This window comes from Oncorhynchus kisutch, linkage group LG22 (genome assembly GCF_002021735.2).
Source record: "Oncorhynchus kisutch isolate 150728-3 linkage group LG22, Okis_V2, whole genome shotgun sequence".
NCBI lineage: Eukaryota > Metazoa > Chordata > Actinopteri > Salmoniformes > Salmonidae > Oncorhynchus > Oncorhynchus kisutch.
In genome coordinates, this window is record NC_034195.2 from 38,958,777 (window position 1) to 38,985,532 (window position 26,756).

The window sequence follows — 26,756 nt, forward strand, 5'->3', positions numbered from 1 at the left end:
GATAAAGACATACTTTATGTCATCTTTGTATTGGCCTTGCACTGCAAAGTGACACCACCCTCTAGTGCAAACTTCACAATCTGAGTGGCTGTGTGTATGTGTGTGTATGTGTGAGTGTGTGTGTAGTGTGTGTGTGTGTGTGTGCGTGCGTGTGTGTGTGTGTGTAGTGTGTACGTAGCTGAGGTTTGCATGCAGAGAAGCTCTGCTTATAAAGCACCAGGATGTGGTAAGCAGTTAACACTAGACTGCCTGGCATTTTCCATTTGACTGTTTTACTCACAACCTTTATTCCATCTCCTGTATTGACCACTACTATCTATGACCTCTTATGGAGCACTGCTGTAACCCTAGCTGTAGGGCGCATACCTTTACACTATCTATGTGCTAAAGGAGACAGAATCCTGCTTCTGTGTCCTTAAGGAGAGTGAAGGAAGAGAGGAGGGAAGGAAGGAAGGAGTGAAGGAAGAAAGGGAGGAGAGGAGTGAAGGAAGGAAGGAAGGAAAGAGAGAGAAGAGGAGAGGTGTGTGAGCTGCACAGATGTGTGTTTACCAGGGCCTGCATCAGCAGCAGCTGCTGTGTTTTGCATGCCACGGAAGCAGTGTGGAGATTTGCATTACTGGTTTGATTTCATGAACATGATCGTTGTGTTGGATTAGAAGGGAGGGATGGAGTGCAGCTGGACCTCAGTGATACCAGGGCAGTAGAATCATTGAAAAGGGCCTGGATCGAGGAGGTGCTGCCGGAAACTGATCCAAGCGTAACATCATCAGCTCTAATGGACCTGAACATGACACACAGACACACACACTCACACAGATAGATGCATACACACATAACCCCCCCCCCCCCCCCTCTCTAATTTAAATAGGATGGTCCAAAGCTGACTGCTATAAAAACCCACAGTTCCATGACACCAAACGTGGCACACAGTCAACCATGGAAAAGAACATTGAGGCCGGCGCAGACCATTTCCCCATGATTGGTTGTTGTATCATATTAATTTCATGCTAAGCGGACGCTAATATTCCAGGGAGATTGGTAATGCATGGGAGGGGAGCGGTGCTGCTGTAACCTCAAGGAAGGACCTTGTGGGAGTAGAAGGTACTGTGACCTGATTTTTGGGAGCACTGGGGGCCAGAGGTGTCTGATACAGTATGCTTATGCAAATAGAGAGCGTGTGTGCGCGTGTTTGCGTGTGTGTGTGTGTGCTAATCAGAGAGCAAAGACCCCTAAGTCTCTGGGGAAACCGGAAACTGTACACAGTTAGGGGAAAGGTGTCACATTAGTGTGTGTGTATGCAATAACAGCTTATCTTCAGCAACGGAAAGTTACAAAGTAGTTTTCCATAAGCTTGGCTTTTTGCCGAGCCTATGTCAGCCAGAACCATAGTATCTATTTTGTCTGGTTACTGTGTGTGTGTGCTTGGGTGTGTTTGTGCGTGTGTATGAGCCTCTGTATCCCTCATTGTAAAGCTCCTAACCTCATACCCCTCTAAAGTGAAAGCCCATGCAGTTTGAAGAGGGAGTATTGTGCTGACTGACCCTGGCCCATAGCTCAGGTTCCCTCCCTTACTCCCCTCAGCACACAGTGTCCTGCCCAGTGCTATCTGCTCTGGCAACCCACAATAGATGGCCCAGCTCATTGTGTGTTGAGTGTGTAATATAACCCTCCTTCAGACTTGTTTGGGGGTGTTGTCTTGGTGTGTTGTCTTGATGTGTTGTTGGGGTGTGTTGTCTTGGTGTGTTGTCTTGGTGTGTTGTCGGGGTGTGTTGTCGTGGTGTGTTGTCGTGGTGTGTTGTCTTGGTGTGTTTTCTTGGTGTGTTGTTGTGTTGTGTTTTCTTGGTGTGTTGTCGTGGTGTGTTGTCGTGTTCTGTTGTCTTGGTGTGTTGTCGTAGTGTGTTGTCTTGGTGTTTTGTGTTGTCGTGGTGTGTGTTGTCTTGGTGTGTTGTCATGTGTTTTCTTGGTGTGTTGCTGTGTTGTGTTTTCTTTGTGTGTTGTCGTGGTGTGTTGTCATGTGTTTTCTTGGTGTGTTGTTGTGTTTTCTTGGTGTGTTGTCTTGGTGTGTTGTTGTTATGTGTTCCACCGCTGCCCCAAGACCCCAATAACCACCCTGTGTATTTACTGAGCCCTCTCCTTGTTAGGTTCATTGGAGAGGCTACTTTTTTCTCTCTCTCTCTCTCTCTCTCTCTCTCTCTCTCTCTCTCTCTCTCTCTCTCTAATTCAATTCAATTCAAGGGCTTTATTGGCATGGTAAACATGTGTTAACATTGCCAAAGCAAGTGAGGTAGATAATATATAAAGTGAATATATAAAGTGAAATAAACAATAAAAAATTAACAGTAAACATTACACATACAGAAGTTTCAAAACAATAAAGACATTACAAATGTCATATTATATATATACAGTGTTTTAACAATGTACAAATGGTTAAAGGACACAATATAAAATAAATAAGCATAAATATGGGTTGTATTTACAATGGTGTTTGTTCTTCACTGGTTGCCCTTTTCTCACGGCAACAGGTCACAAATCTTGCTGCTGTGATGTCACACTGTGGAATTCCACCCAGTAGATATGGGAGTTTATCAAAATTGGATTTGTTTTCGAATTCTTTGTGGATCTGTGTAATCTGAGGGAAATATATCTCTCTAATATGGTCATACATTGGGCAGGAGGTTAGGAAGTGCAGCTCAGTTTCCACCTCATTTTCTGGGCAGTGAGCACATAGCCTGTCTTCTCTTGAGAGCCATGTCTGCCTACGGCGGTCTTTCTCAATAGCAAGGCTATGCTCACTGAGTCTGTACATAGTCAAAGCTTTCCTTAATTTTGGGTCAGTCACAGTGGTCAGGTATTCTGCCGCTGTGTACTCTCTGTTTAGGGCCAAATAGCATTCTAGTTTGCTCTGTTTTTTTGTTAATTCTTTCCAATGTGTCAAGTAATTATCTTTTTGTTTTCTCATGATTTGGTTGGGTCTAATTGTGCTGCTGTCCTGGGGCTCTGTAGGGTTCATCTCTCTGTGGGTGATGGCTTTGTTATGGAAGGTCTGGGAATCGCTTCCTTTTAGGTGGTTATAGAATTTAACGGCTCTTTTCTTGATTTTGATAATTAGTGGGTATCTCTCTCTCTCTCTCTCTGTCTTTCTCTCTCTTTTTCTATCTCTCATTTGTACTGTCTTGTCTCTCTCTTTTATTAGCAAGATATACCTGTGTCTGCCACCGTGATAAAGCTTGGTCCCAGCTGTTTCTCACAATGTTAAACCTGCCATCTCTTTCACAAATAGACACGTGAGGAAGGTCCGAGAAGAGAGAAGTCTGTATGTTGTTTTGGTGTGTTGTCGTGGTATGTTGTCGTGTTGTGTTGTCATGTGTTTTCTTGGTGTGTTGTAGTGTTGTGTTGTCGTGGTGTGTTGTGTTGTCGGGGTGTGTTGTCTTGGTGTGTTGTCGTGGTGTGTTGTCGTGTTGTGTTGTCTTGGTGTGTTGTCGTGGTATGTTGTCGTGTTGTGTTGTCATGTGTTTTCTTGGTGTGTTGTAGTGTTGTGTTGTCGTGGTGTGTTGTCTTGGTGTGTTGTCGGGGTGTGTTGTCTTGGTGTGTTGTCGGGGTGTGTTGTCTTGGTGTGTTGTCGTGGTGTGTTGTCGTGTTGTGTTGTCTTGGTGTGTTGTCGTAGTGTGTTGTCTTGGTGTGTTGTCTTGGTGTGTTGTCTTGTTGTGTTGTCGTGGTGTGTTGCCTAGGTGTGTGTTGTCTTGGTGTGTTGTCATGTGTTTTCTTGGTGTGTTGCTGTGTTGTGTTTTCTTGGTGTGTTGTCGTGGTGTGTTGTCATGTGTTTTCTTGGTGTGTTGTCTTGGTGTGCTGTCATTGTGTGTTGTCTTGGTGTGTTGTCTTGGTGTGTTGTCGTGGTGTGTTGTCGGGGTGTGTTGTCGTGGTGTGTTGTTGTGTTGTGTTTTCTTGGTGTGTTGTTGTGTTTTCTTGGTGTGTTGTCTTGGTGTGTTGTCGTGGTGTCTTGTCTTGGTGTGTTGTCGTGGTGTGTTGTCTTGGTGTGTTGTCGTGGTGTGTTGTCGGGGTGTGTTGTCGTGGTGTGTTGTTGTGTTGTGTTTTCTTGGTGTGTTGTTGTGTTTTCTTGGTGTGTTGTCTTGGTGTGTTGTCGTGGTGTCTTGTCTTGGTGTGTTGTCGTGGTGTGTTGTCTTGGTGTGTTGTCGTGGTGTGTTGTCGGGGTGTGTTGTTGTTGTGTGTTCCACCTCTGCCCCAAGACCCCAATAATCACCCTGTGTATTTACTGAGCCCTCTCCTTGTTAGGTTCATTGGAGAGGCTACAGCTCTCTCTCTCTCTCTCTCTCTCTTTTGTACGCTAGATATACCTGTGTCTGCCACCGTGATAAAGCTTGGTCCCAGCTAATTCTCACAATGTTAAACCTGACATCTCTTTCACAAATAGACAAGTGAGGAAGGTCCGAGAAGAGAGAAGTCTGAGTCCCATGTGGCAAATGTGATCAGATTCCCTCCACTGCCACTCCCCTCCCCCAGTCCCATAGAGCCCTGCTCTTAGCCCTGCTCTTATCCACATTATCTGTTGTCTGGGCCTGTCCAGCAGGCTCCCAGCAAGGAGTTACTTTTCTGTCTCTCTCCCAGGCTGCCTTGGAGCCTGTGCTCCTCCGCTCCTCTCCTCTCGCCCCGTTGTCATGACCACAACAGGCAGGGAACGCTGGGAACTCGGCAATGATCAGCCTAAAGCTCAGAAAATTCTTGTCACGCCATTAAAATGTATCGCTGATAATGTTTTATGATGAAGTAGTGTGTCTCTAGTGTGTGTGTATTTATGTTTGTGCGCGAGTGCGTGTACATGTAGGCACATGCGTGTGTGTTTGTGTCTGTCACAATGAGTTTCCCTCATTGGGGACCGAGGCAGTCTGCATAGTAATTGAAATGCTCATCAGAGACTTCACCTCAGTGGACTGCATTATAATCTATCTGGTCTAGTGTAACAGAGCTTATGGTGAGTCCACAGTAAAAGGGATCATTTTCTAAATCGTTTGTCGGTCATGGCATTCGTATAACCGAGACAGTGATTTTCTTCCTGTTCAGTGCTCACTCAGATCCAGTTATTTATCGGTGGCAGTCGGGAAGTGGCCACTTGGCCCCTGTGTTTTGTAAAGGCCCAGAAGTCTAGGAACCTGGTAAACTAGGCTCTGGGGTTTTTAACTGGCCTTTGCAAACGGCCCCGGAGTCGGACGATGGTTGCTCTGGCTCTGTGGATATATATGTTGATTTTATTTTTCATGGCAGCATAATTGATTCCACATAGGGCCACTGTAACCAAGCCCCATATTCTTCCCTAGATTACCCTCCCACTCTCCTCTCCCCCATATTCTATCCCAGAACCCAGACTCCCCAATGTTTGGGCATCCCGATTTGCTCTTGCACGGCTATCAATCAATTAGCTCCGGCCCCCCCACGGTCAGCACTAAGATCAACAGCGTGACTGCCAGTTCCATATGAAGGAGAATCTAACAAAGTCCTTCAACTTTTCTCAAAGCTTCTCTAAACAAGTGAGGTGTTTGCATTAAAGGCCTGAGAACTTGTCTGAGATCAGTGTAAGATAACATATCAGGGAATGACAGCCTGATTGATTAGTTTAACTTGGGCGGGACGTTAAGACTGCTGCTGGCAATGTAATCTAATTAAGTTTGTTTTGGGAATGTTTTGAATAGAGGCCCAGTTTGCTGATGTCTTGGGAGGGTTAGCCGCTGCTCCTAACACTGAAGAAAAGGAATGTCACTCATTTGTTTGCTTCTCCCAGATGAGATCTTTCATTAAAGTTAGTGTTACATCAACACATTGTGTTATGACATGGGCCGGGATTCAATCCAACGCAGATTAACAACCTGCACACAGCAATAGACTTTTAAAAGCTATTTCCCCGACATTTACGGAGATCATGTTCGCTGTAAACGCGAAGTTAGCTCAAGCAGAAAAGTAAATCGCAGTGCACAGGTCGTTTATCTGCAATTGTTTGAATCTCTGTCATGGTCTTTTCCAGGTTAGATACAATGTCCGGTCAGTTCCATAACTCATACAGGTTCCCCTTCTTGTACCATTGCTTACCTTACAGAAATATTCTGGCCTGTATTTAACCATGCTGTCTCTCTCTCTCCCTCCCTCTCTCTCTCCTCAGAGCTCCGGAGATCATCCTGGGCCTGCCCTTCTGTGAGGCCATCGACATGTGGTCCCTGGGCTGTGTCATCGCTGAGCTCTTCCTAGGCTGGCCCCTCTACCCAGGGGCCTCCGAGTATGACCAGGTAGGTCTGAGGGTCTGCCCATAGGGGAGATAAGGAGTGATGCCTAAATGAGACAAAGTATCCAAGACAAGAGCTAAAAGACGTTGTTTCTGAATGCTACAATAAAGGAAATGCAATCAATCAAGGTGTGCATTTTGCAACAGTGGCGTTATTACTGCTTTCACATAGGATTTACAGTATTTTGCAACAGTGGCGTTATTACTGCTTTCACATAGGATTTACAGTATTTTGCAACAGTGGCGTTATTACTGCTTTCACATAGGATTTACAGTATTTTGCAACAGTGGCGTTATTACTGCTTTCACATAGGATTTACAGTATTTTGCAACAGTGGCGTTATTACTGCTTTCACATAGGATTTACAGTATTTTGCCTGTAGAAAGAATTGGGAAATGTTTATATGATCCCCTTAAAAACAGTCCCATTTTTACCACATTCTTGCCTGCATATGCCTTTTATATCTCCCGCATGCCGGCACACTGGTGATGTAGAGGTGTGCCGATGTGGGTAGGCGTCTATTTGAATAAATCCATTGAATATACACTATCAAAAAGAAATCCAATATTCATTTGTTTAGACAGGTCCTAAGAAACATTATAACACTAATAAAATGTAAATAATCCACTTGTTAAACTCCATAACATGCTGGCTGAATCTTGTAATAAATGAGACAACCAGACAAGATGATCATGAGCAGCACTCACTTCAACGTAGCTAACATTTCCCCAGTCTAACCAATATCCAAACAAAGATTCAGTGAAAACTCAAATCTGACATTGATTGTCTGAAAGCAGTGCGATGGTGCTGTCCCATTCAAAACAGTGCTGGAATTATAATCTAGTTGACCACACGCGGGTAGGCTATAGCTTCAAATGTACAGTGTTACATAGATTGGAATTACTTTGGGAGTTTCAGTAAGAAACATTTTGATACATGCCTTCAATTGCGTTAGCCTACTTTATTCTAATATTTGTATAATTCAGTTATATTTATTCCCACAGTAATTCTTTATGGATCCATCAAGTTGTGGTTCAGAAAACAGTGCATGCTTAGTGGTTGGCTGTGACACGAAGTGACATGCCTCGCAAAGTTTAGAACTGGCAAGACAATGGTTAACTGGTTCTGCCGAGCAATCATCAAGAGTTTAAGAGCGTAGTGTGTGCCGATCCCGCCTCAGCATTACAGATACGTTTCATATTAAGCCGTAGGCAGAACTTTACCGAAATGATTACTAGGTCATTAGGTGAAAATAAATGTTTCAGCTTTGATAGCGGCAATACCTTTCAGATAAGGAAAAGGCGGGAAAAAGTTGGCAGTATGGTACAGTTGGCAGAAAAACGTCTTGGTATGAAAGGTATATAAGAGTCACTAGTCCACTTCAAGACCAGTCCTAAGATATTACTAGAAGTCAATGTCACAATTTAGTGTAAGTTAGAAGTCAGGGATGAGGGGAGAGCATCAATTTGAGAGCTTTGCCAATTAGATTTGCTCTTAGATATGTTTCAGCACGGGTGAAAAAAACCAGCTTGATTTGCTCTGAGAGATGGAGCAACACTCGCGCAAGGCTTTCACATAGAGCCTAATGTGAGTTTGTTAAAGAGAGAGATAGAGTGAGAAGAGGAGGAACAGAAAGAGAGAGAAGAGATGAGCGGAACAGAGAGATGTGTTGCTCTGGAGCACCAGAGCGCTGCTAATTGGGGCGAGTGGCTCAGTGGCATCTGTTGGGATAAACAGAGAGTTGCAGAGGGATCAGGAGCTGCCTGTCTGTCGGAGGAGGAGACGAGACACCACACAGACACAAACAGAGACGCATGCATGCACACACACGCACTCATACACAGGCCTCATTCCTATCACTCACATAACAGGACTAACCATACACAGTACACACAGGAACCCAGGCAGCATCTGATATTGCCTGACATCAGATCTCTCCAGGTGTTTTTCTTGGATAGGTTTTCTGGTCGGTGAAAACTCATGGCCAGTAATAAATCACAGTTAGGGCAGAGTTTTTCCTGACCACATGACCTCACCAGGTTGACCCTGCTGTGAAAATGTGTCACATCTAATGTACAACACAACCTTGTCACACACTGTCATTTTATAATTAATGGATGATGCTGCATCAGTATGGGTCTGGGCATATTCCCTCTGCAGTGAACATATTGGGGAGTTATGATTATTATAGCATAATTACCCCCAATGATTTCCCCCAGCAATGATTTTCTAACTCACTAAGATTTTCAGTTAAATCAATTTGCCTCAAAAAGGCAAAACAATATCCAATTAATCGTGCCTTATTTTGCATGTCTTCATTTTAATGCTGTTTGGATGATTGTGTGAAACTCTGAATGCATAGTTGATGTGTTATTTGATATTTGTCCTCCTGTAGATCCGATACATCTCTCAGACACAGGGGCTGCCTGCGGAGTACCTCCTGAGTGCAGGGACTAAGACTACCAGATTCTTCAACAGAGACACAGACTCCACCAACTACCCCCTGTGGAGGCTGAAGGTAGGCCTGTAGCACACACACACACACACACGCACACACAGAAAAATACTAATTATGATTGCACTTTTGTTGCACCAAAACTTTCCATATAGATCAAAAGAGCAGTTAGGTTTCACAGAGCATTGTTCCAGGGGAGTCAATACTGTACAACTATAGAAGCTCATTGTGAGGCATTCACAGTGAGACCCAATGCTGGCTCTAAACAAAGTGAAAGCCTAATGACAGCTACATGGATTTGTGTGAGAGGATTTGGTAACTGGAACTGGGTCTGACGAATCCAGTCTCTTCACACGTGCACACATGCCCACGCGCGCGCACACACACACACACACACACACACACCTCTATGCAGGGACTCAGTGGACCTGTCCTGTTTTTTCCTCATTAACTGAGTAAAATTTATTGTGTCATGTGGCGTATCTGCAGACATAGTTTTGTGTTGCACGTCCTGACTCCACAATACTAATATCTCAGCTGGATACAGCTATATTCACTGCTCCACTGCACTTAGTGATGTTCTCTTCCAAGATTGATCAGGTCTCAACACAAGTGTCTTAAATGGCACCGTAGTGCCTATAAAGTGCACTATTTTTGACCCTGTTCTAAGGTAGTGCACTATATAGGGAATAGGGTAGGGGTGCACGACGTTGGCAAATAATCTAATTACGTTTTTTTACCAAATATTGCGAAATTAAATGTGTGTTCAGATTCTATAGTTGGTGTTGTTTGGCATGACAACTAATGAAAAAGCCAGGTACAGTAGAAGTTGTTGTGACAGGGTAGAAACCAAAGTGTTGGTCAGAGTTTCCCATGTACAGTAGAAGTTGTTGTGACGGGGTAGAAACCAAAGTGTTGGTCAGAGTTTCCCAGGTACAGTAGAAGTTGTTGTGACGGGGTAGAAACCAAAGTGTTGGTCAGAGTTTCCCAGGTACAATAGAAGTTGTTGTGACAGGGTAGAAACCAATGTCTTAGTCAGAGTTTCCCAGGGGAACCTTATTACATTTGAATGTTACATTCATGGCGTAAAAAAAGTGCAGTCTCTTGCGATGTGGATATTGCACATGTCAATATTGCAATTTCAATTAAAATGTCATTATTTGTGAAGCCCTAGAATAGGGTACCATTTAGGACACATGCCTTAGTTCTTATCCGTACAAAATGACGCACAACAATGCTACATTGACATCCAATAATATAGCGTGCTCCTTGCATACTAATGTTGACCTTTCAGTAAGTTTGGATGATAACAACCTGTCTGTTTTAAAGTGTGTGTGTTTGCGTGTGTGTGTGTGTGTGAACGTGTATGTGTGTGTGTGCGTGTGTGCTCTCAAGTTATACAAGAGCCTGTCACAGACAAGTTATTACTATGTATATTATAACACGGCTGCAACTGCATCTTTTTCCATGGCATGTGGAAAATCGAATAGCTAGCAACCAACAACTTTTTCCCCTTCACTGAGTCAGACACAGGGATAGGGTTGTCAGAGTGATTGCTAAGCTTCACTTCGATCTTGGCTTGCTGTGTTTTTCCATTTGACAGCAACCGTGAACATGATGATACTGTAATACTACAGTGTTTTGTCAGAGAGTGTTCCTCTGCTAATAGGTCTGTAAGATTATTGTGGGTGTGTATGTGTATTTGTGTGTTTCCATGCGTATATGTGTGTCCCTGCCTGTGTGTGTGTGTCCATGCGCACGTTTGTGTGTGTGTGAGCACAGATGTGTATGTATTCCACCACGCCAGCCCTGCTCCCCAGACATGGCTGTTTGATTAGTGTTTGTGTGTTACCCCAGGGTTGCTAAAAGGGCATTCTCATTCCTCCTAGCCAGCTTGCTCAGTGCTGACAACTTTCTCATTCTTGCTAGCTAGCTCAGTCCTGATATCTTGCACAGTCCTGCTAGCTAGCTCAGTCCTGATATCTTGCACAGTCCTGCTAGCTAGCTCAGTCCTGCTAGCTAGCTCAGTCCTGCTAGCTAGCTCAGTCCTGCTAGCTTGCTCAGTCCTGCTGCTGGTTAACATGAATCTGTAATGAGGAAAATGTAAATATTTTCAGAGACTAGAGGAACTCTGATGGGAACTGAATGGAACATCTGCTTCTTGTCTTCTCTCCACAGACACCAGAGGACCATGAGGGAGAGACGGTGATCAAGTCCAAGGAGGCCCGGAAGTACATCTTTAACTGCCTGGATGATATGGCTCAGGTTCAGAGCACTGTATATACAACACACACACACACACACACACACACACACACACACACACACACACACACACACACACACACACACACACACACACACACACACACACACACACACACACACACCCTCAGGCAGCAGACACCCCAATGCATATGCAGTTAGTCTCAGAGGGAAATGAAAGCAGCTGCACTCTGACCGAATCCCTTCCTCATTTCTGATTCTTCTTTTCTTTTTTTCTTCTTAATAAATGACAGACCAATATCGGAGTCGAGCATGTGGTCAACTCGGTCACTGTCTTTGATGTGTGTAGTTTGCTTTTTATTTAAGCTGGGTAGAATGTTGTGGCCATCCCATAATTGGATGTGTATGTGTAGTACATGTACACAACATGACAGAGAAGGTTAGAGGAGCTGCAGTGTGGGAACCCAGACAGTGTTGTGTCTATGACTCAGCGAGTTAGCCTTTAGCCCTGTGCTAGGTTGTATTCATTAGTAAAAAGAAAATAGGTGTTTCTTGTTGGACAAGTCCAGGTAGTCCCAGCCTGTTTCAGGCCAGTTTCTTCTGTTTGCTGCCTAATGTACATGACCCTGCTCTCACCAGCCAAGGTTTACAGAGGGAAAACCTGTGGGAACCCATTTGTTTGATAGGGCAAAGAGAGGACACATTACAATGTTAAGTAACCAGAAAGTGACTCATACCCAACCCTGGTGTGGAAAGCAATGTCAACAGACAGCTTTATATGTTATGTCACTCGTCTCACAACTTGTCTCCTCTCCCTAATGCTCATTCTGATCACGGTGGGAAAGTTGAGACAGACCTATACACATTTAGCAGATTATGATGATATGATAGTGTCTCTGTCCATATTTTGTTCTTACTGTCACCCGCCCAAACATACTTGTTTTTCCAGCACACATACAGTACATACTGGTAATGACGCATTGAAACCCTGATACATTTCCCAGGCATCAAAAATGTCTTGTTTCTTCAAGAGAGGATAAGGAGCTGTCAATGTACATGACAATTTAAGTCAGGTAATATGACTGCAGTTTCTTCCACACACACACACACGCGCACACACACACACACACACACACACACACACACACACACACACACACACACACACACACACACACACACACACAGACAACACACACACACACACACACACACACAGACAACACACAACACACAGACAACACACAACACGCACACAGTCTGGCACAAAAAGCCCTTGGGATCCTCCACCTCATGCAAACCTACACATGTGTTCACTTCACTGTTGTCCCATCTGGACTATTAGAGTTGACCTGTGCCCAGCCAGAGTGCTCCAGGTCTGGCATAGCATGCATAGCGTGCAGCCACAGAGGCAGCGGTGCTCAGTGAAGTTAGTGCCTCTGCCTGAGCTAGTTTAGGAGGCCATACCTCCAAGCTGCTCCTACTCCCAGACACAAAACAGTGGTCTAATGAAATCAACATGCACAGGCCAGATCACCAGGGTCAGCACTCACTCTGATCCTCTCTGACCCATACTACGCTCACACACACACACACACACACACACACACACACACACACACACACACACACACACACACACACACACACACACACACACACACACACACACACACACACAAGGTTACTGAAAGAAACAGAGTAGACAGAGAGCCAGTCCTAATGAGGCGAAAATCTCAGGCTCAGAATCCAGGGCTAGATAAATAAATAAGCAGTGTGGACATCTGTCTTCATTTGTATAATGGACGATAGCTGAAGGCACAGAGGGACTGGAGAGAGAGATTTGGGTCAGTTACCGGGACGTCTGCCCATGTTGAGATTGTTGTTGCCTCCACACTGTCGTGGGAAATGTGGGGAGAACTTAAAGTTCTGGAGGACCCATCTCCAATCCCAGCTGAACTGAATGGAGCCTGATGGAGGTCTAAAGAGAATTAGGGAGGGCAAGACATCTGGGTGGTGAGTACAGTTTAACCACACCACTTTGAGACCCAGCATGACTTTACAATAACTTTACTGACAGTGAAGCAATCGCTGAAATACAAGCATACTGCTCCTCACGTTCAGTTTCACTTAAGTCCCCAGATCCTCAAAACGTTGCACCATTGAGAGCATCTTGACCGGTTGCATCTTAATGGTATGGCAACCATTAACCATCGCTACAGAGGGTAGTGCGTACGGGCCAGTACATCAATGGGGCCAAGCTTCCTGCCATCCAGGACCTATATACTAGTCGATGTCAGAGGAAGGCCCACAAAATTGTCTAAGACTCCAGTCACCCAAGTCATAGACTGTTGTCTCTGCTACCGCACGGCAAGTGGTACCGGACTATTTAGATTGCTCCACCCCCCTTTTGTTTTTGCACTGCTGCTACTCATTGTGTATTATCCTTGCATAGTCACTTTACCCCTACCTACACGTACAAGTCAAATCTAATTTATTTATAAAGCCCTTCTTACATCAGCTGATATCTTAAAGTGCTATGCATAAACCCAGCCTAAAACCCCAAACAGCAAACAATGCAGGTGTAGAAGCACGGTGGCTAGGAAAAACTCCCTAGAAAGGCCAGAACCTAGGAAGAAACCTCGAGTAGAACCAGGCTATGAGGGGTGGCCTCTTCTGGCAGTGCCGGGTGGAGATTATAACAGAACATGGCCAAGGGTCAAATAATAGGGTCAAATAATGACCCTAATAATAGGGTCAAATAATAATAATCACAGTGGTTGTCGAGGGTGCAACAAGTCAGCAGCTGAGGAGTAATGTCAGTTGGCTTTTCATAGCCGATCATTCAGAGAGAGAGAGAGAGAGAGGAGAGAGAGAGAGAGAGAGAGAGAGAGAGAGAGAGAGAGAGAGAGAGAGGAGAGAGAGAGAGAGAGAGAGAGAGAGAGAGAGAGAGAGAGAGAGAGAGAGAGAGAGAGAGAGAGAGAGAGAGAGAGAGAGAGAGAGAGAGAGAGAGAGAGAGAGAGAGAGAGAGAGAGAGAGAGAGAGAGGAGAGAGAGAGAGAGAGAGAGAGAGAGAGAGAGAGAGAGAGAGAGAGAGAGAGAGAGAGAGAGAGAGAGAGAGAGAGAGAGAGAGAGAGAGAGAGAGAGAGAGAGAGAGAGAGAGAGAGAGAGAGAGAGAGAGAGAGAGAGAGAGAGAGAGAGAGAGAGAGAGAGAGAGAGAGAGAGAGAGAGAGAGAGAGAGAGAGAGAGAGAGAGAGAGAGAGAGAGAGAGAGAGGAGAGAGAGAGAGAGAGAGAGAGAGAGAGAGAGAGAGAGAGAGAGAGAGAGAGAGAGAGAGAGAGAGAGAGAGAGAGAGAGAGAGAGAGGAGAGAGAGAGAGAGAGAGAGAGAGAGAGAGAGAGAGAGAGAGAGAGAGAGAGAGAGAGAGAGAGAGATTAAGTTCACACAGGACACTGGATAAGACTGGATAAGACAGAAATACTACAGATATAACAGACTGGCCCTAGCCCCCTGACACATAAACTACTTTAGCATAAATCCTGGAGGTTGAGATAGGACAAATTGTACAAATTCCCTCGAGTAACCTGTACCCCCGCACATTGACTTGTATGTACCCCCTGTATATAGCCTCGTTATTGTTATTTTATTGTGTTACTTTTTATACCTTTTTTGACCTTAGTTAATTTAGTAAATATTTTCATAACTATTTATTGATTTGCATTGTTGGTTAAGGGCTTGTAAGTAAGCATTTCACAGTAAGGTCTAAACCTGTTGTATTTGGCGCATGTGACAAATACAATTTGATTTGATTTGAATATAGGACTATAATCAATGTTTTTGGTTTTTGTGTTGTGGCAGGATAAAGAGAAGTGATGGTTATGCTAAAAGTCTTCTACTGCTTTGCTGCTCTTGAACTTAATTATCAAGCACACTCCTATGGAGACATTGCTCTGTCTCTGCATTTAATCAATCTACTCTACAGTACCTATGCATGGTATTCTCTGTAACATTAAAATACGTACATTTCTACTGTTCAGACATACAGAGGCGAGGCGACATATTTGCAATCCGACCGAGCGCATTTCCCAAAGTCATCTTTCCCTCTTAGAGGACAGTGTGGTTATTTCCTCACCTCATTCCAGAGATTATTCCTTTATCACGCCAAGTGATGAGGTGCGAGGCGGGGAGGGGTTAGGGACAGAGCCTGAATAACTTGTATGAGAACTGATTCAGATTGGTTGGCGTTTACTGGCTGTACATCAGATAGTCTCTGTAGCAGGGCTACAGAGATAAGCCATGTGTCTTTATGAAAAACGGGCCCACTATCTTGTCATGGTAATCCCAATAAACAGCATGCCTATCCCTGACCCTGTCTGTGTCCCTGTACCCCAGACATAGATATGCCACTGAAGGCTGTGGGCTGCTCCAGATCAGATCAGTCTTTGCCTCCTCAGCCTGTGACTCTTCCTCGACCTCCCTCTGCTTCTGCCTCAGCCCCTGCCTCTACCTCGCTATCTCTCTCTGCCCCTGCCTTTGCCTCTTCCTCTACCTCTCTCTCTGCCTCTACCTCACTCTCTGCCTCTACCCCCCCTCTGTCTCTACCCCCCCAGCCTCTACCTCTCTCAGCCTCTACCTCTCTCTCAGCCTCTACCTCTCCCTCTACCTCTCTCTCAGCCTCTACCTCACTCTCACCCTCTAACTCTCTCTCAGACTCTACCACTCCCTCTACCTATCTCTCTACCTCTACCTCTCTCTCTACCTCTCTCTCAGCCTCTACCTCTCTCTCTACCTCTACCTCTCTCTCTACCTCTACCTCTCTCTCTACCTCTCGCTCTACATCTACCTCTCTCTCTACCTATCTCTCTACCTCTACCTCTCTCTCTACCTCTACCTCTCACTCTACATCTACCTCTCTCTCAGCCTCTACCTCCCTCTCGGCTTCTATCTCTGCCTCTACCTCCCTCTCAGCATCTACCTTTCTCTCTGCCTCTACCTCGCTCTCTATCTCTGCCTCTACCTCTCTCTCAGCCTCTACCTCTCTCTCTACCTCTCTCTGCCGCTACCTCCCTCTCAGCATCTACCTTTCTCTCTGCCTCTACCTATCTCTCAGCCTCTACCTCTCTCTTTGTGTCTACCTATGTCCCTGCCTCTGTCTCCAAACACTGCTAACTTTCCACCCAAGGAGATTTCTGCTGCACTGCTGTCCAGTGTTTCTTCAAAAACCTCAGCTAGAATGGTTAGGACAGATGAACCAACATTATGCTCCAAAAGCGGTCTCCCAGAAGTAATCTAGAATATTTAAATAAAGTTGTGTCTATGTCAGCTCTAGAGGCGCTCAGAGGCTGCTCAGAAGGTGTCCTTTGTGTCTCTTTTAATAAGCAAACAGCAATACGTATCAGGTTTATTTTTGTGTTTATTTTCACTTCTCGGGCAGTAGATAAAACTCTCTGTGACTGCGCTAGTGGAAGTTAAGTTGCTCCACTCTGTTATGAATACCAGTGGAAATGTTTGTAATGTCAGTAAGGTGAATGGTTATCACTTTGTCCCGTGACACTGATGTCGACACCCATTACTGTATGTGTTTTTTAATAGTTCTATAAAAAAAAACTGCAGTTTTTTTCCTGTTGTTTGCAGCAACAGTACAGTATACAGTATTGCTATATAGTGCACTACTTTTGACCAGGCCCCATAGGGCTCTGGTCAAAAGTAGTGCACTATATACAGTGGGGCAAAAAAGTATTTAGTCAGCCACCAATTGTGCAAGTTCTCCCACTTAAAACGATGAGAGAGGCCTGTAATTTTCATCATAGGTACACTTCAACTATGACAGACAAAATGAGGGAAGAAATCCAGAAAATCACATTGTAGGATTTTTAATGAATTTATTTGCAAATTATGGTGGAAAATAAGTATTTGGTCAATAACAAAAGTTTATCTCAATACTTTGCTATATACCCTCTGTTGGCAATGACAGAGGTCAAACGTTTTCTGTAAGTCTTCACAACGTTTTCACACACTGTTGCTGGTATTTTGGCCCATTCCTCCATGCAGATCTCCTCTAGAGCAGTGACGTTTTGGGGCTATTGCTGGGCAACACGGACTTTCAACTCCCTCCAAAGATTTTCTATGGGGTTGAGATATGGAGACTGGCTAGGCCACTCCAGGACCTTCAAATGCTTCTTACGAAGCCACTCCTTTGTTTGCCTGGGAGGTGTGTTTGGGATCATTGTCATGCTGAAAGACCCAGCCACGTTTCATCTTCAATGCCCTTGCTGATGGAAGGAGGTTTTCACTCAAAATCTCACGATACATGGCCCCATTCATTATTTCCTTTACACGGATCAGTCGTCCTGGTCCCTTTGCAGAAAAACAGCCCCAAAGCATGATGTTTCCACCCCCATGCTTCACAGTAGGTATGGTGTTCTTTGGATGCAACTCAGCATTCTTTCTCCTCCAAACACGACGAGTTGAGTTTTTACCAACAAGTTCTATTTTGGTTTCATCTGACCATATGACATTCTCCCAATCTTCTTCTGGATCCTCCAAATGCTCTCTAGCAAACTTCAGTCGGGCCTGGACATGTACTGGCTTAAGCAGGGGGACACGTCTGGCACTGCAGGATTTGAGTCCCTGGCGGCATAGTGTGTTACTGATGGTAGGCTTTGTTACTTTGGTCCCAGCTCTCTGCAGGTCATTCACTAGGTCCCCCGTGTGGTTCTGGGATTTTTGCTCACCGTTCTTGTGATCATTTTGACCCCACGGGGTGAGATCTTGCGTGGAGCCCCAGATCGAGGGAGATTATCAGTGGTCTTGTATGTCTTCCATTTCCTAATAATTGCTCCCACAGTTGATTTCTTCAAACCAAGCTGCTTACTTATTGCAGATTCAGTCTTCCCAGCCTGGTGCAGGTCTACAATTTTGTTTCTGGTGTCCTTTGGCAGCTCTTTGGTCTTGGCCATAGTGGAGTTTGGAGTGTGACTGTTTGAGGTTGTGGACAGGTGTCTTTTATACTGATAACAAGTTCAAACAGGTGCCACTAATACAGGTAATGAGTGGAGGACAGAGGAGCCTCTTAAATAAGAATTTACAGGTCTGTGAGACCCAGAAATCTTGCTTGTTTGTAGGTGACCAAATACTTATTTTCCACCATAATTTGCAAATAAATTCATAAAAAATCCTACAATGTGAATTTCTGGATTTTTTTCCCTCATTTTGTCTGTCATAGTTGAAGTGTACCTATGATGAACATTACAGGCCTCTCTCATCTTTTTAAGTGGGAGAACTTGCACAATTGGTGGCTGACTAAATACTTTTTTGCCCCACTGTACATAATAGGGTGCAGGGTGTCACAGGGTGTAGGGTGCCAAAAGTAGTGCACTATAAAGGGATTATAGGGTGTCATTTGCAAAAGACCCTCTGCAGACTTTGAAATGATAATTAAAAGTGTTTGTGTGTTGGGTCTGTTTGCAGGTGAATATGACATCAGATTTGGAGGGCAGTGACATGCTGGCGGAGAAGGCAGACCGTAGAGAGTTCATCGACTTGTTGACCAAGATGCTTACGATCGACGCGGACAAACGGATCACCCCCATCGAGACCCTCAATCACCCATTCGTAACCATGACCCACCTCCTTGACTTCCCCCACAGCACACAGTACGTCTAGAGATCCCCTCACATTTCTCATTTAGACAGTTAGCTGTTAGCTGGGAGGAACAGATTATCTGGAGAAAGTCATAACTGATAAATATTTAACTGGGGCACATGTAACTCTCTCTCTTCCTCTCTCCCCCTCCCTCTCTTCACAGTGTCAAGTCCTGCTTCCAGAACATGGACATCTGTAAGCGTCGTGTGGGCATGTACGACACGGTCAACCAGAGCAAGACCCCTTTCATCACCCACGTGGCCCCCAGCACCTCTACCAACCTTACCATGACCTTCAACAACCAGCTCAACACTGTGCACAACCAGGTACCTACCATACACAGTGTTGATGGTTTTACTCAACACACTCCTCACCATTCATACCCAGGTTGTACCATCAGCTACTGTTGGTGGTGACTACTACCAGCATAGTGTACAGTAGTTAAGTGTAACAGTAGTTAAATAACTTTTTTCAAGCGCTAGAGTTTCAGCCACAGTGGCCAATCCACCATTCATTCTGATCTTAACCCTCCGATGTCCACAGATTAACCTCTTTCTCAGTATAATGCCCTTTTGCTATTTCCTTTTGCAATACAACCCTCTATTTTACTATGACGTTACACATACAGTAGAGAAGTCCTGAACCTCCCTATGTGTAACATTTCTACCAACATTTTACAAATAGGTGTTCTTTATCACCAAACATACTATATTGACTGTTACAGAACCCACTCTGTGCAGAATGAGGTAAAACTAGACTTCACTATATCATTTAAATGGATGAACGTAATGTTTTCTCCGAGCGCCTTGGTTCAGGGTGATATAGGCAGTGCTACGTTAGTGATTTATTTAGATGGTGGAACGTTTAAACGTCTTAGAGTTTATTTGTTTGCAGGCTCTCTCGTTGTTGTGCATGATGAATGCCACACTGGCATATTGATTATCTCCAACGGTGCTCATCGAGCTCGCCAAGAAGTGCAAAATGAAAAATGAACACGCCGTCTCTGAATTTTCAACCACGCAGGCTTAATGAAAAGACAGTAATTAGTTTGGGTGTTGTCGAATACATTTGATTTGATTTAAGACTTGAGCGCACTGCGTGTCTTTAAAAGCATTTGTTCATATCAAGGCCATCTTTAAGCCTTACTTAGGCCTCATTGATGGTCTCCCCATGCCCAGGGTAGTATTCTTGAGGCACTAAATGGAAGAAAAATGGACTGAAACAGGGAGGGACTACATAAACTTATCCAACAAGAATATAAGTTGTGCCGTATTTATTAGGGTAAACCATGGCAAAGTTTCACAACGTATTTTTCAAGTGCCTGACACCTTAGAAATATGGCTGTAAATAAGGACAGCGATGTGGAGTCAAGATAGTGAAGTCGAGAGACAAAATGTCAGTTTGCCCCTTAACTACTCATTATTAGACTGTTAAGCAACATTTCAATTTTAAAAACATTTCATAAGCATGATTCTTTTTCACTTAGGAAGCCTCTCTCTATGTTGACCCTTCTCAGAGATAATTGCTTTTTCTTGAGTACTGGGTCCAGGATGATTTGGGTGCGTTCAGACATATTGTTGTGTAGCTAAGAGAAAGACTGGAGGGAAAAGGATCGCTGTCACTCGTCTCCATATCGCCTTTTCATCTAACCTTACCATGGCCCATATTCACAAAGTGTCTGAGTGTAACGGTGTTCTTCGTTTGTCAAAAGAGAGTCGGACCGAAATGCAGCGTGGTGGTTATTCATGATCTTTAATGAAGAAATGACGATACATGAAACAACTATACAAAAATACAAAACAACAAACGGAACGTGAAACCTAATTACAGCCTATCTGGTGAAACTACACAGAGACAGGAACAACAACACTAAGGACAATCACCCACGACAAACTCAAAGAATATGGCTGCCTAAATATGGTTCCCAATCAGAGACAACGATAAGCACCTGCCTCTGATTGAGAACCACTCCAGACAGCCATAGACTTTGCTAGATAACCCACTAAGCTACAATCCCAATACCACCACCAAAACCCCAAGACAAACACACCACAATTACAAAAACCCCATGCCACACCCTGGCCTGACCAAATACATAAAGATAAACACAAAATACTTTGACCAGGGCGTGACAGAACCCCCCCCTAAGGTGCGGACTCCCGAACGCACCTCAAAACAATAGGGAGGGTCCGGGTGGGCGTCTGTCCATGGTGGCGGCTCCGGCGCGGGATGTGGACCCCACTCAGTTAATGTCTTAGTCCCCTTTCCCTTCGTCCCTGGATAGTCCACCCTCGCCGCCGACCATGGCCTAGTAGTCCTCACCCAGAACCCCACTGGACTGAGGAGCAGATCGGGACTGAGGCAGCTCGGGACTGAGGGGAAGCTCGGGAGTGAGAGAAAGCTCAGGAGTGAGAGGAAGCTCAGGAGTGAGAGGAAGCTCAGGAGTGAGAGGAAGCTCAGGAGTGAGAGGAAGCTCAGGAGTGAGAGGAAGTTCAGGCAGGTAGATAGATCTACCAGATCCTGGCTGGCTGGTGGTTTCAGCAGATCCTGGCTGACTGGCAGATCCTGGCTGACTGGCAGATCCTGGCTGACTGGCAGATCTGGAAGATCCTGGCTGACTGGCAGATCTGGAAGAGTGTGGTTGACTGGCAGATCTGGAAGAGTGTGGTTGACTGGCAGATCTGGAAGAGTGTGGTTGACTGGCAGATCTGGAAGAGTCTGGCTGACTGGCGGATCCTGGCCGACTGGCACTACTGGCAGATCCTGGCCGACTGGCACTTCTGGCGGATCCTGGCCGACTGGCACTTCTGGCGGATCCTGGAAGACTGGTGGATCCTGGCTGACTGGTGGATCTAACTGATCCTGACAGACTGGCGACGCTGGGCAGACTGGCGACGCTGGGCAGACTGGCGGCGCTGGGCAGACTGGCGACGCTGGGCAGACTGGCGACGCTGGGCAGACTGGCGACGCTGGGCAGACTGGCGACGCTGGGCAGACTGGCGACACTGGGCAGACTGGCGACGCTGGGCAGACTGGCGGTGCTGGGCAGACTGGCGATGCTGGGCAGACTGGTGACGCAGGGCAGACTGGCGACGCTGGGCAGACTGGGAGCACTGGCGGCGCTGGGCAGACTGGCGGCACTGGCGGCGCTGTGCAGACTGGCGGCACTGGCGGCGCTGGGCAGACTGACTGCACTGGCGGCGCTGGGCAGACTGGCGGCTCCTTGCAGACTGACAGCTCCTTGCAGACTGGCAGCTCCTTGCAGACTGGCAGCTCCATGCAGACTGACAGCTCTGGCTGCTCCTTGCAGACTGGCAGCTCCATGCAGACTGACATCTCTGGCTGCTCCATGCAGACTGACAGCTACATGCAGACTGGCAGCTCTGGCTGCTCCATGCAGACTGACAGCTCTGGCTGCTCCTTGCAGACTGGCAGCTCCATGCAGACTGGCAGCTCTGGCTGCTCCATGCAGACTGACAGCTCTGGCTGCTCCTTGCAGACTGGCAGCCAGTCTCTCCTCCAATTTCCCCATTAACTCCTTCACAGTCTCTGTTTCGCTCACCTCCAACACCGGCTCTGGTTCTGGTCCCCTCCTTGGCTCCTCACGATAAACAGGGAGAGTTGGCTCAGGTCTATCTTCTGACTCAGCCACTCTCCCTCTGAGCCCCCCCCAATACATTTTTTGGGGTGACTCTCGGGTTTCGCTCTGCGCCGCCGTGTCCCGTTTCTCCAACTCCATTCGCCTATAGCCCTCTTCGCACTGCTCTAGCGAATCCCAGGCGGGCTCAGGCACTCTCTCTGGGTCAGCCGCCCACCTGTCTATTTCATCCCACGTCGTATACTCCATGCTTCTGCTGTCCATAACGTCCTCATAACAGCGTCTCATAAGTACCTCCTTTCGCTCCTGTTGTCGCTGCCTGTAACCACGCCACTCGGTCCGTGTGTGGTGGGTGATTCTGTAACGGCGTTCTTCGTTTGTCAAAAGAGAGTCGGACCGAAATGCAGCGTGGTGGTTATTCATGATCTTTAATGAAGAAATGACGATACAAAAATACAAAACAACAAACGGAACGTGAAACCTAATTACAGCCTATCTGGTGAAACTACACAGAGACAGGAACAACAACACTAAGGACAATCACCCACGACAAACTCAAAGAATATGGCTGCCTAAATATGGTTCCCAATCAGAGACAACGATAAGCACCTGCCTCTGATTGAGAACCACTCCAGACAGCCATAGACTTTGCTAGATAACCCACTAAGCTACAATCCCAATACCACCACCAAAACCCCAAGACAAACACACCACAATTACAAAAACCCCATGCCACACCCTGGCCTGACCAAATACATAAAGATAAACACAAAATACTTTGACCAGGGCGTGACACTGAGAGTGTTGATCTGGGATCAGTTTTGTATTTTATGTCATAATGAATAAGATAATGTGGACAGAGAGGACCTGGTCAAATCAAGTCAAATTTGATTGGTCACATACACATATTTAGCAGATGTTTTTGCGGGTGCAGCGAAATGCTTGTGTTCCTAGCCCCAACAGTGCATTAATATCTAATAAATCTTAACACTACACACAAATCTAAAGTAAAATAATGGTGTTAAGAAATATATCAATATTAGGATGAGCATTGTCGGAGTGGCATTGACTAAATACAGTACAGTAGAATGATAAATACAGTAGAATAATATACAGTATATACATACAGTTGAAGTCGGAAGTTTACATACATTTAGGCTGGAGTCATTAAAAGTTGTTTTTCAACCACTCCAGTCATTTCTTGTTAACAAACTATAGTCCCTCCATTTTTCCAACAATTGTTTACAGACAGATTATTTCACTTATAACACATTGTATCACAATTCCAGTGGGTCAGAAGTTTACATACACTAAGTTGACTGTGCCTTTAAACAGCTTGGGAAATTCCAGAAAATTATGTCATGGCTTTGGAAGCTTCTGATAGGCTAATTGACATAATTTGATTCAATTGGAGGTGTACCTGTGGATGTATTTCAAACTCAGTGCCTCTTTGCTTGACATCATGAGAAAATCAAAAGAAATCAGCCAAGACCTCAAACTAATTGTAGACCTCCACAAGTCTGGTTCATCCTTGGGAGCAATTTCCAAACGCGTGAAGGTACCACGTTCATCTGTACAAACAATAGTGCGCAAGTATAAACACCATAGGACCACGCAGCCGTCATATCGCTCAGGAAGGAGACACATTCTGTCTCCTAGAGATTAACATACCTTGGTGTGAAATGTGTAAATCAATCCCATAACAACAGCAAAGGACCTTGTGAAGATGCTGGAGGAAACAGGTACAAAATAATCTATATCCACAGTCAAATGAGTCCTATATTGACATAACCTGAAAGGCTGCTCAGCAAGGAAGAAGCCACTGCTCCAAAACCGCCATAAAAAACTACTTTTTGGAGAAATGTCCTCTGGTCTGATGAAACAAAAATAGAACTGTTTGGCCATAATGACCATTGTTATATTTGGAGGAAGGAGGCTTGCAAGCCGAAGAACACCATCCCAATTGTGAAGCACGGGGGTGGAAGCATCATGATGTGGGGGTGCTTTGCTGCAGGAGGAACTGGTGCACTTCAGAAAATAGATGGCATCATGAGGTAGGAAAATTAAGCAACATCTTAAGACATCAGTTGGAAGTTAAAGCTTGGTCGCAAATGGGTCTTCCGAATGGACAATGACCCCAAGCATACTTCCAAAGTTGTGGCAAAATGGCTTAAGGACAACAAAGTCAAGATATTGGAGTGGCCATCACAAAGACCTGAACTCAATCCCATAGAAAATTTGTGGGCAGAACTGAAAAAGCATGTGAGAGCAAAGAGGCCTACAAACCTGACTCAGTTACACCAGCTCTGTCAGGAGGAATGGGCCAGAATTCACCCAACTTATTGTGGGAAGCTTGTGGAAGGCTACCTGAAACGTTTGACCCAAGTTAAACAATTTAAAGACAATGCTACCAAATACTAATTGAGTGTAAACTTCTGACCCACTGGGAATGTGATGAATGAAATAAAAGCTGAAATAAATAATTCTCTCTACTATTATTCTGATATTTCACATTCTTAAAATAAAGTTGTGATCCTAACTGACCTAAGACAGGGAATTCTTACTAGGATTAAATGTCAGGAATTTTGAAATACTGAGTTTAAATGTATTTGACTATGGAGTATGTAAACTTCCGACTTCAACTGTATTGATTGATTAAAGCAGTATGTAAACATTATTAAAGTGACCAGTGATTCCATATCTATGTATATGGGGCAGCAGCCTCTAAGGAGCTGTGTTGAGTAACCGGTTGGTAGCTGGCTAGAAACTGTCTGATGCACTTTTACTGACCTCGCCTTCTGGATGGTAGCGGGTTGAACAGGCCTTCTGGATGGTAGCGGGGTGAACAGGCCTTCTGGATGGTAGCGGGGTGAACAGGCCTTCTGGATGGTAGCGGGGTGAACAGGCCTTCTGGATGGTAGCGGGGTGAACAGGCCTTCTGGATGGTAGCGGGGTGAACAGGCCTTCTGGATGGTAGCGGGGTGAACAGGCCGTGGCTCGGGTGGAGAGCCCTCGATTGCGGGCTGTGCAGTTGCCGCACCAGGCGGTGATACAGCCCGACAGGATGCTCTCAATTGTGTATCTGTCAAAGTTCGTGAGGGTCTTAAGGGCCAAGCTGAATTTATTCAGCCTCCTGATGTTGAAGAGAAGCTGTTGCGCCTTCGCAACAGGGTGGACCATTTCAGATTGTCAGTGATGTGTACACAGAGGAACCTTGAAGCTTTTCACCTTCTCCACTGCGGTCCTAGATCAGTACTCTGGATATTTAGCTGTGTACAAATAAATATAGACAGAATCTATTCTGACATGCATACATGTAGCGGCTCAAACACTGTATATGTGCAGTATGGACAAATTAAGCCCCTGTGGTTCAATGTACTGTTTATGTCATTAAATGATTGACAGGCCTCCCGAGTGGCCCAGTGGTCTAAGGCACTGCATCACAGTGCTAGCTGTGCCGCTAGAGATTCTGGGTTGGAGTCCAGGCTCTGTCTCAGCCGGTCACGACCGGGAGAGCCATGGGGCAGCACACAATTGGCCCAGCGTCGTCCGGGTCAGGGGAGGGTTTGGCTGCAGGGATGTCCTTGTCCCATCGTGCACTAACGACTCCTGTGGCAGGCCGGGCACAGTGCACGCTGACACAGTCGCCAGGTGTACGGTGTTTCCTCCGACACAGTGGTGCGGCTGGCTTCCGTGTTAAGTGGGCATTGTGTCAAGAAGCAGTGTGGCTTGGCAGGGTTGTGTTTCGGAGGACGCACGGCTCTCCACCTTCGCCTCTCCCGAGTCCGTACGGGAGTTGCAGCGATGAGACAAGACTGTAACTACCAATTGGATACCATGAAGTTTGGGAATAACAGGGTTTAAAAACAAAACAACGACTGACAATGTTATTTTCTGATTAATGATTCTATCCCGTCTCCCAACAACCCTCATGACCTTTCCACCACCACTGAACATCTCCTTATGGCTTTGCGTTTTGATCCCGTCATTCCTTTAGGCCACCAACCTGGCTCCCTCCACCACCAGTACCACCCTTTCCCTTGGCAACCCCGATATCTCCATATTAAACTACCCATCTGCACTCTACCAGCCCTCAGCGGTGGCACAGAGGAGCATGCATCCTGTGGCCCCTCAGCTCTGTGCTGCCCGGCCTGACCCCTTCCAGCAGGCCCTCATCGTCTGCCAACCTGGCTTCCAAGGTAAGAGGTTTTAGACTAACACAGTGTATGCTGTGTAACAAGGCCACCGATCTAGGATCAGATTACTCTTTCCCTTAACCATTGGGGGTGAACAAATATCTGATCCTGTATCAGTGGTAAGGCATCTGAGTGATTAGTGATTATTTCATGCCATCTTGGAACAGGTTTACTTTTAAAAAATATCAGAAAGATAACAGATTGCAACGGGATCACCTGTATACATAAATGCTAAATTAATTAATTAAAAAGAGCACCTATAGGCCTTTCTATAGTCAGGTCTAAGGCTTAGTCAGTTTCAGTAGAGTAGATCAGCCCTGTCTGGCACCAGCGAGTTCAGTTTTCTCCTG

General features: G+C 45.5%; 1 protein-coding gene across 9 annotated transcripts in view; it reads left to right on the forward strand.

The window, feature by feature from the left end:
* Positions 1-26,756, forward strand: part of LOC109867363 (homeodomain-interacting protein kinase 2-like) — a 131,481-nt gene that overhangs the window by 80,776 nt on the left and 23,949 nt on the right. For 6 of the 9 annotated variants that reach the window (XM_031801309.1, XM_031801313.1, XM_031801314.1 and 3 more), the window contains exons 3-8: positions 6,170-6,293; positions 8,686-8,808; positions 10,924-11,022; positions 18,439-18,623; positions 18,776-18,938; positions 26,208-26,409. In XM_031801309.1, the coding sequence (XP_031657169.1) occupies positions 6,170-6,293; positions 8,686-8,808; positions 10,924-11,022; positions 18,439-18,623; positions 18,776-18,938; positions 26,208-26,409 (896 nt within the window). The remainder of the gene's footprint in view (positions 1-6,169; positions 6,294-8,685; positions 8,809-10,923; positions 11,023-18,438; positions 18,624-18,775; positions 18,939-26,207; positions 26,410-26,756) is intronic. The other 3 variants (XM_031801312.1, XM_031801316.1, XM_031801317.1) reach the window with 1 other exon arrangement.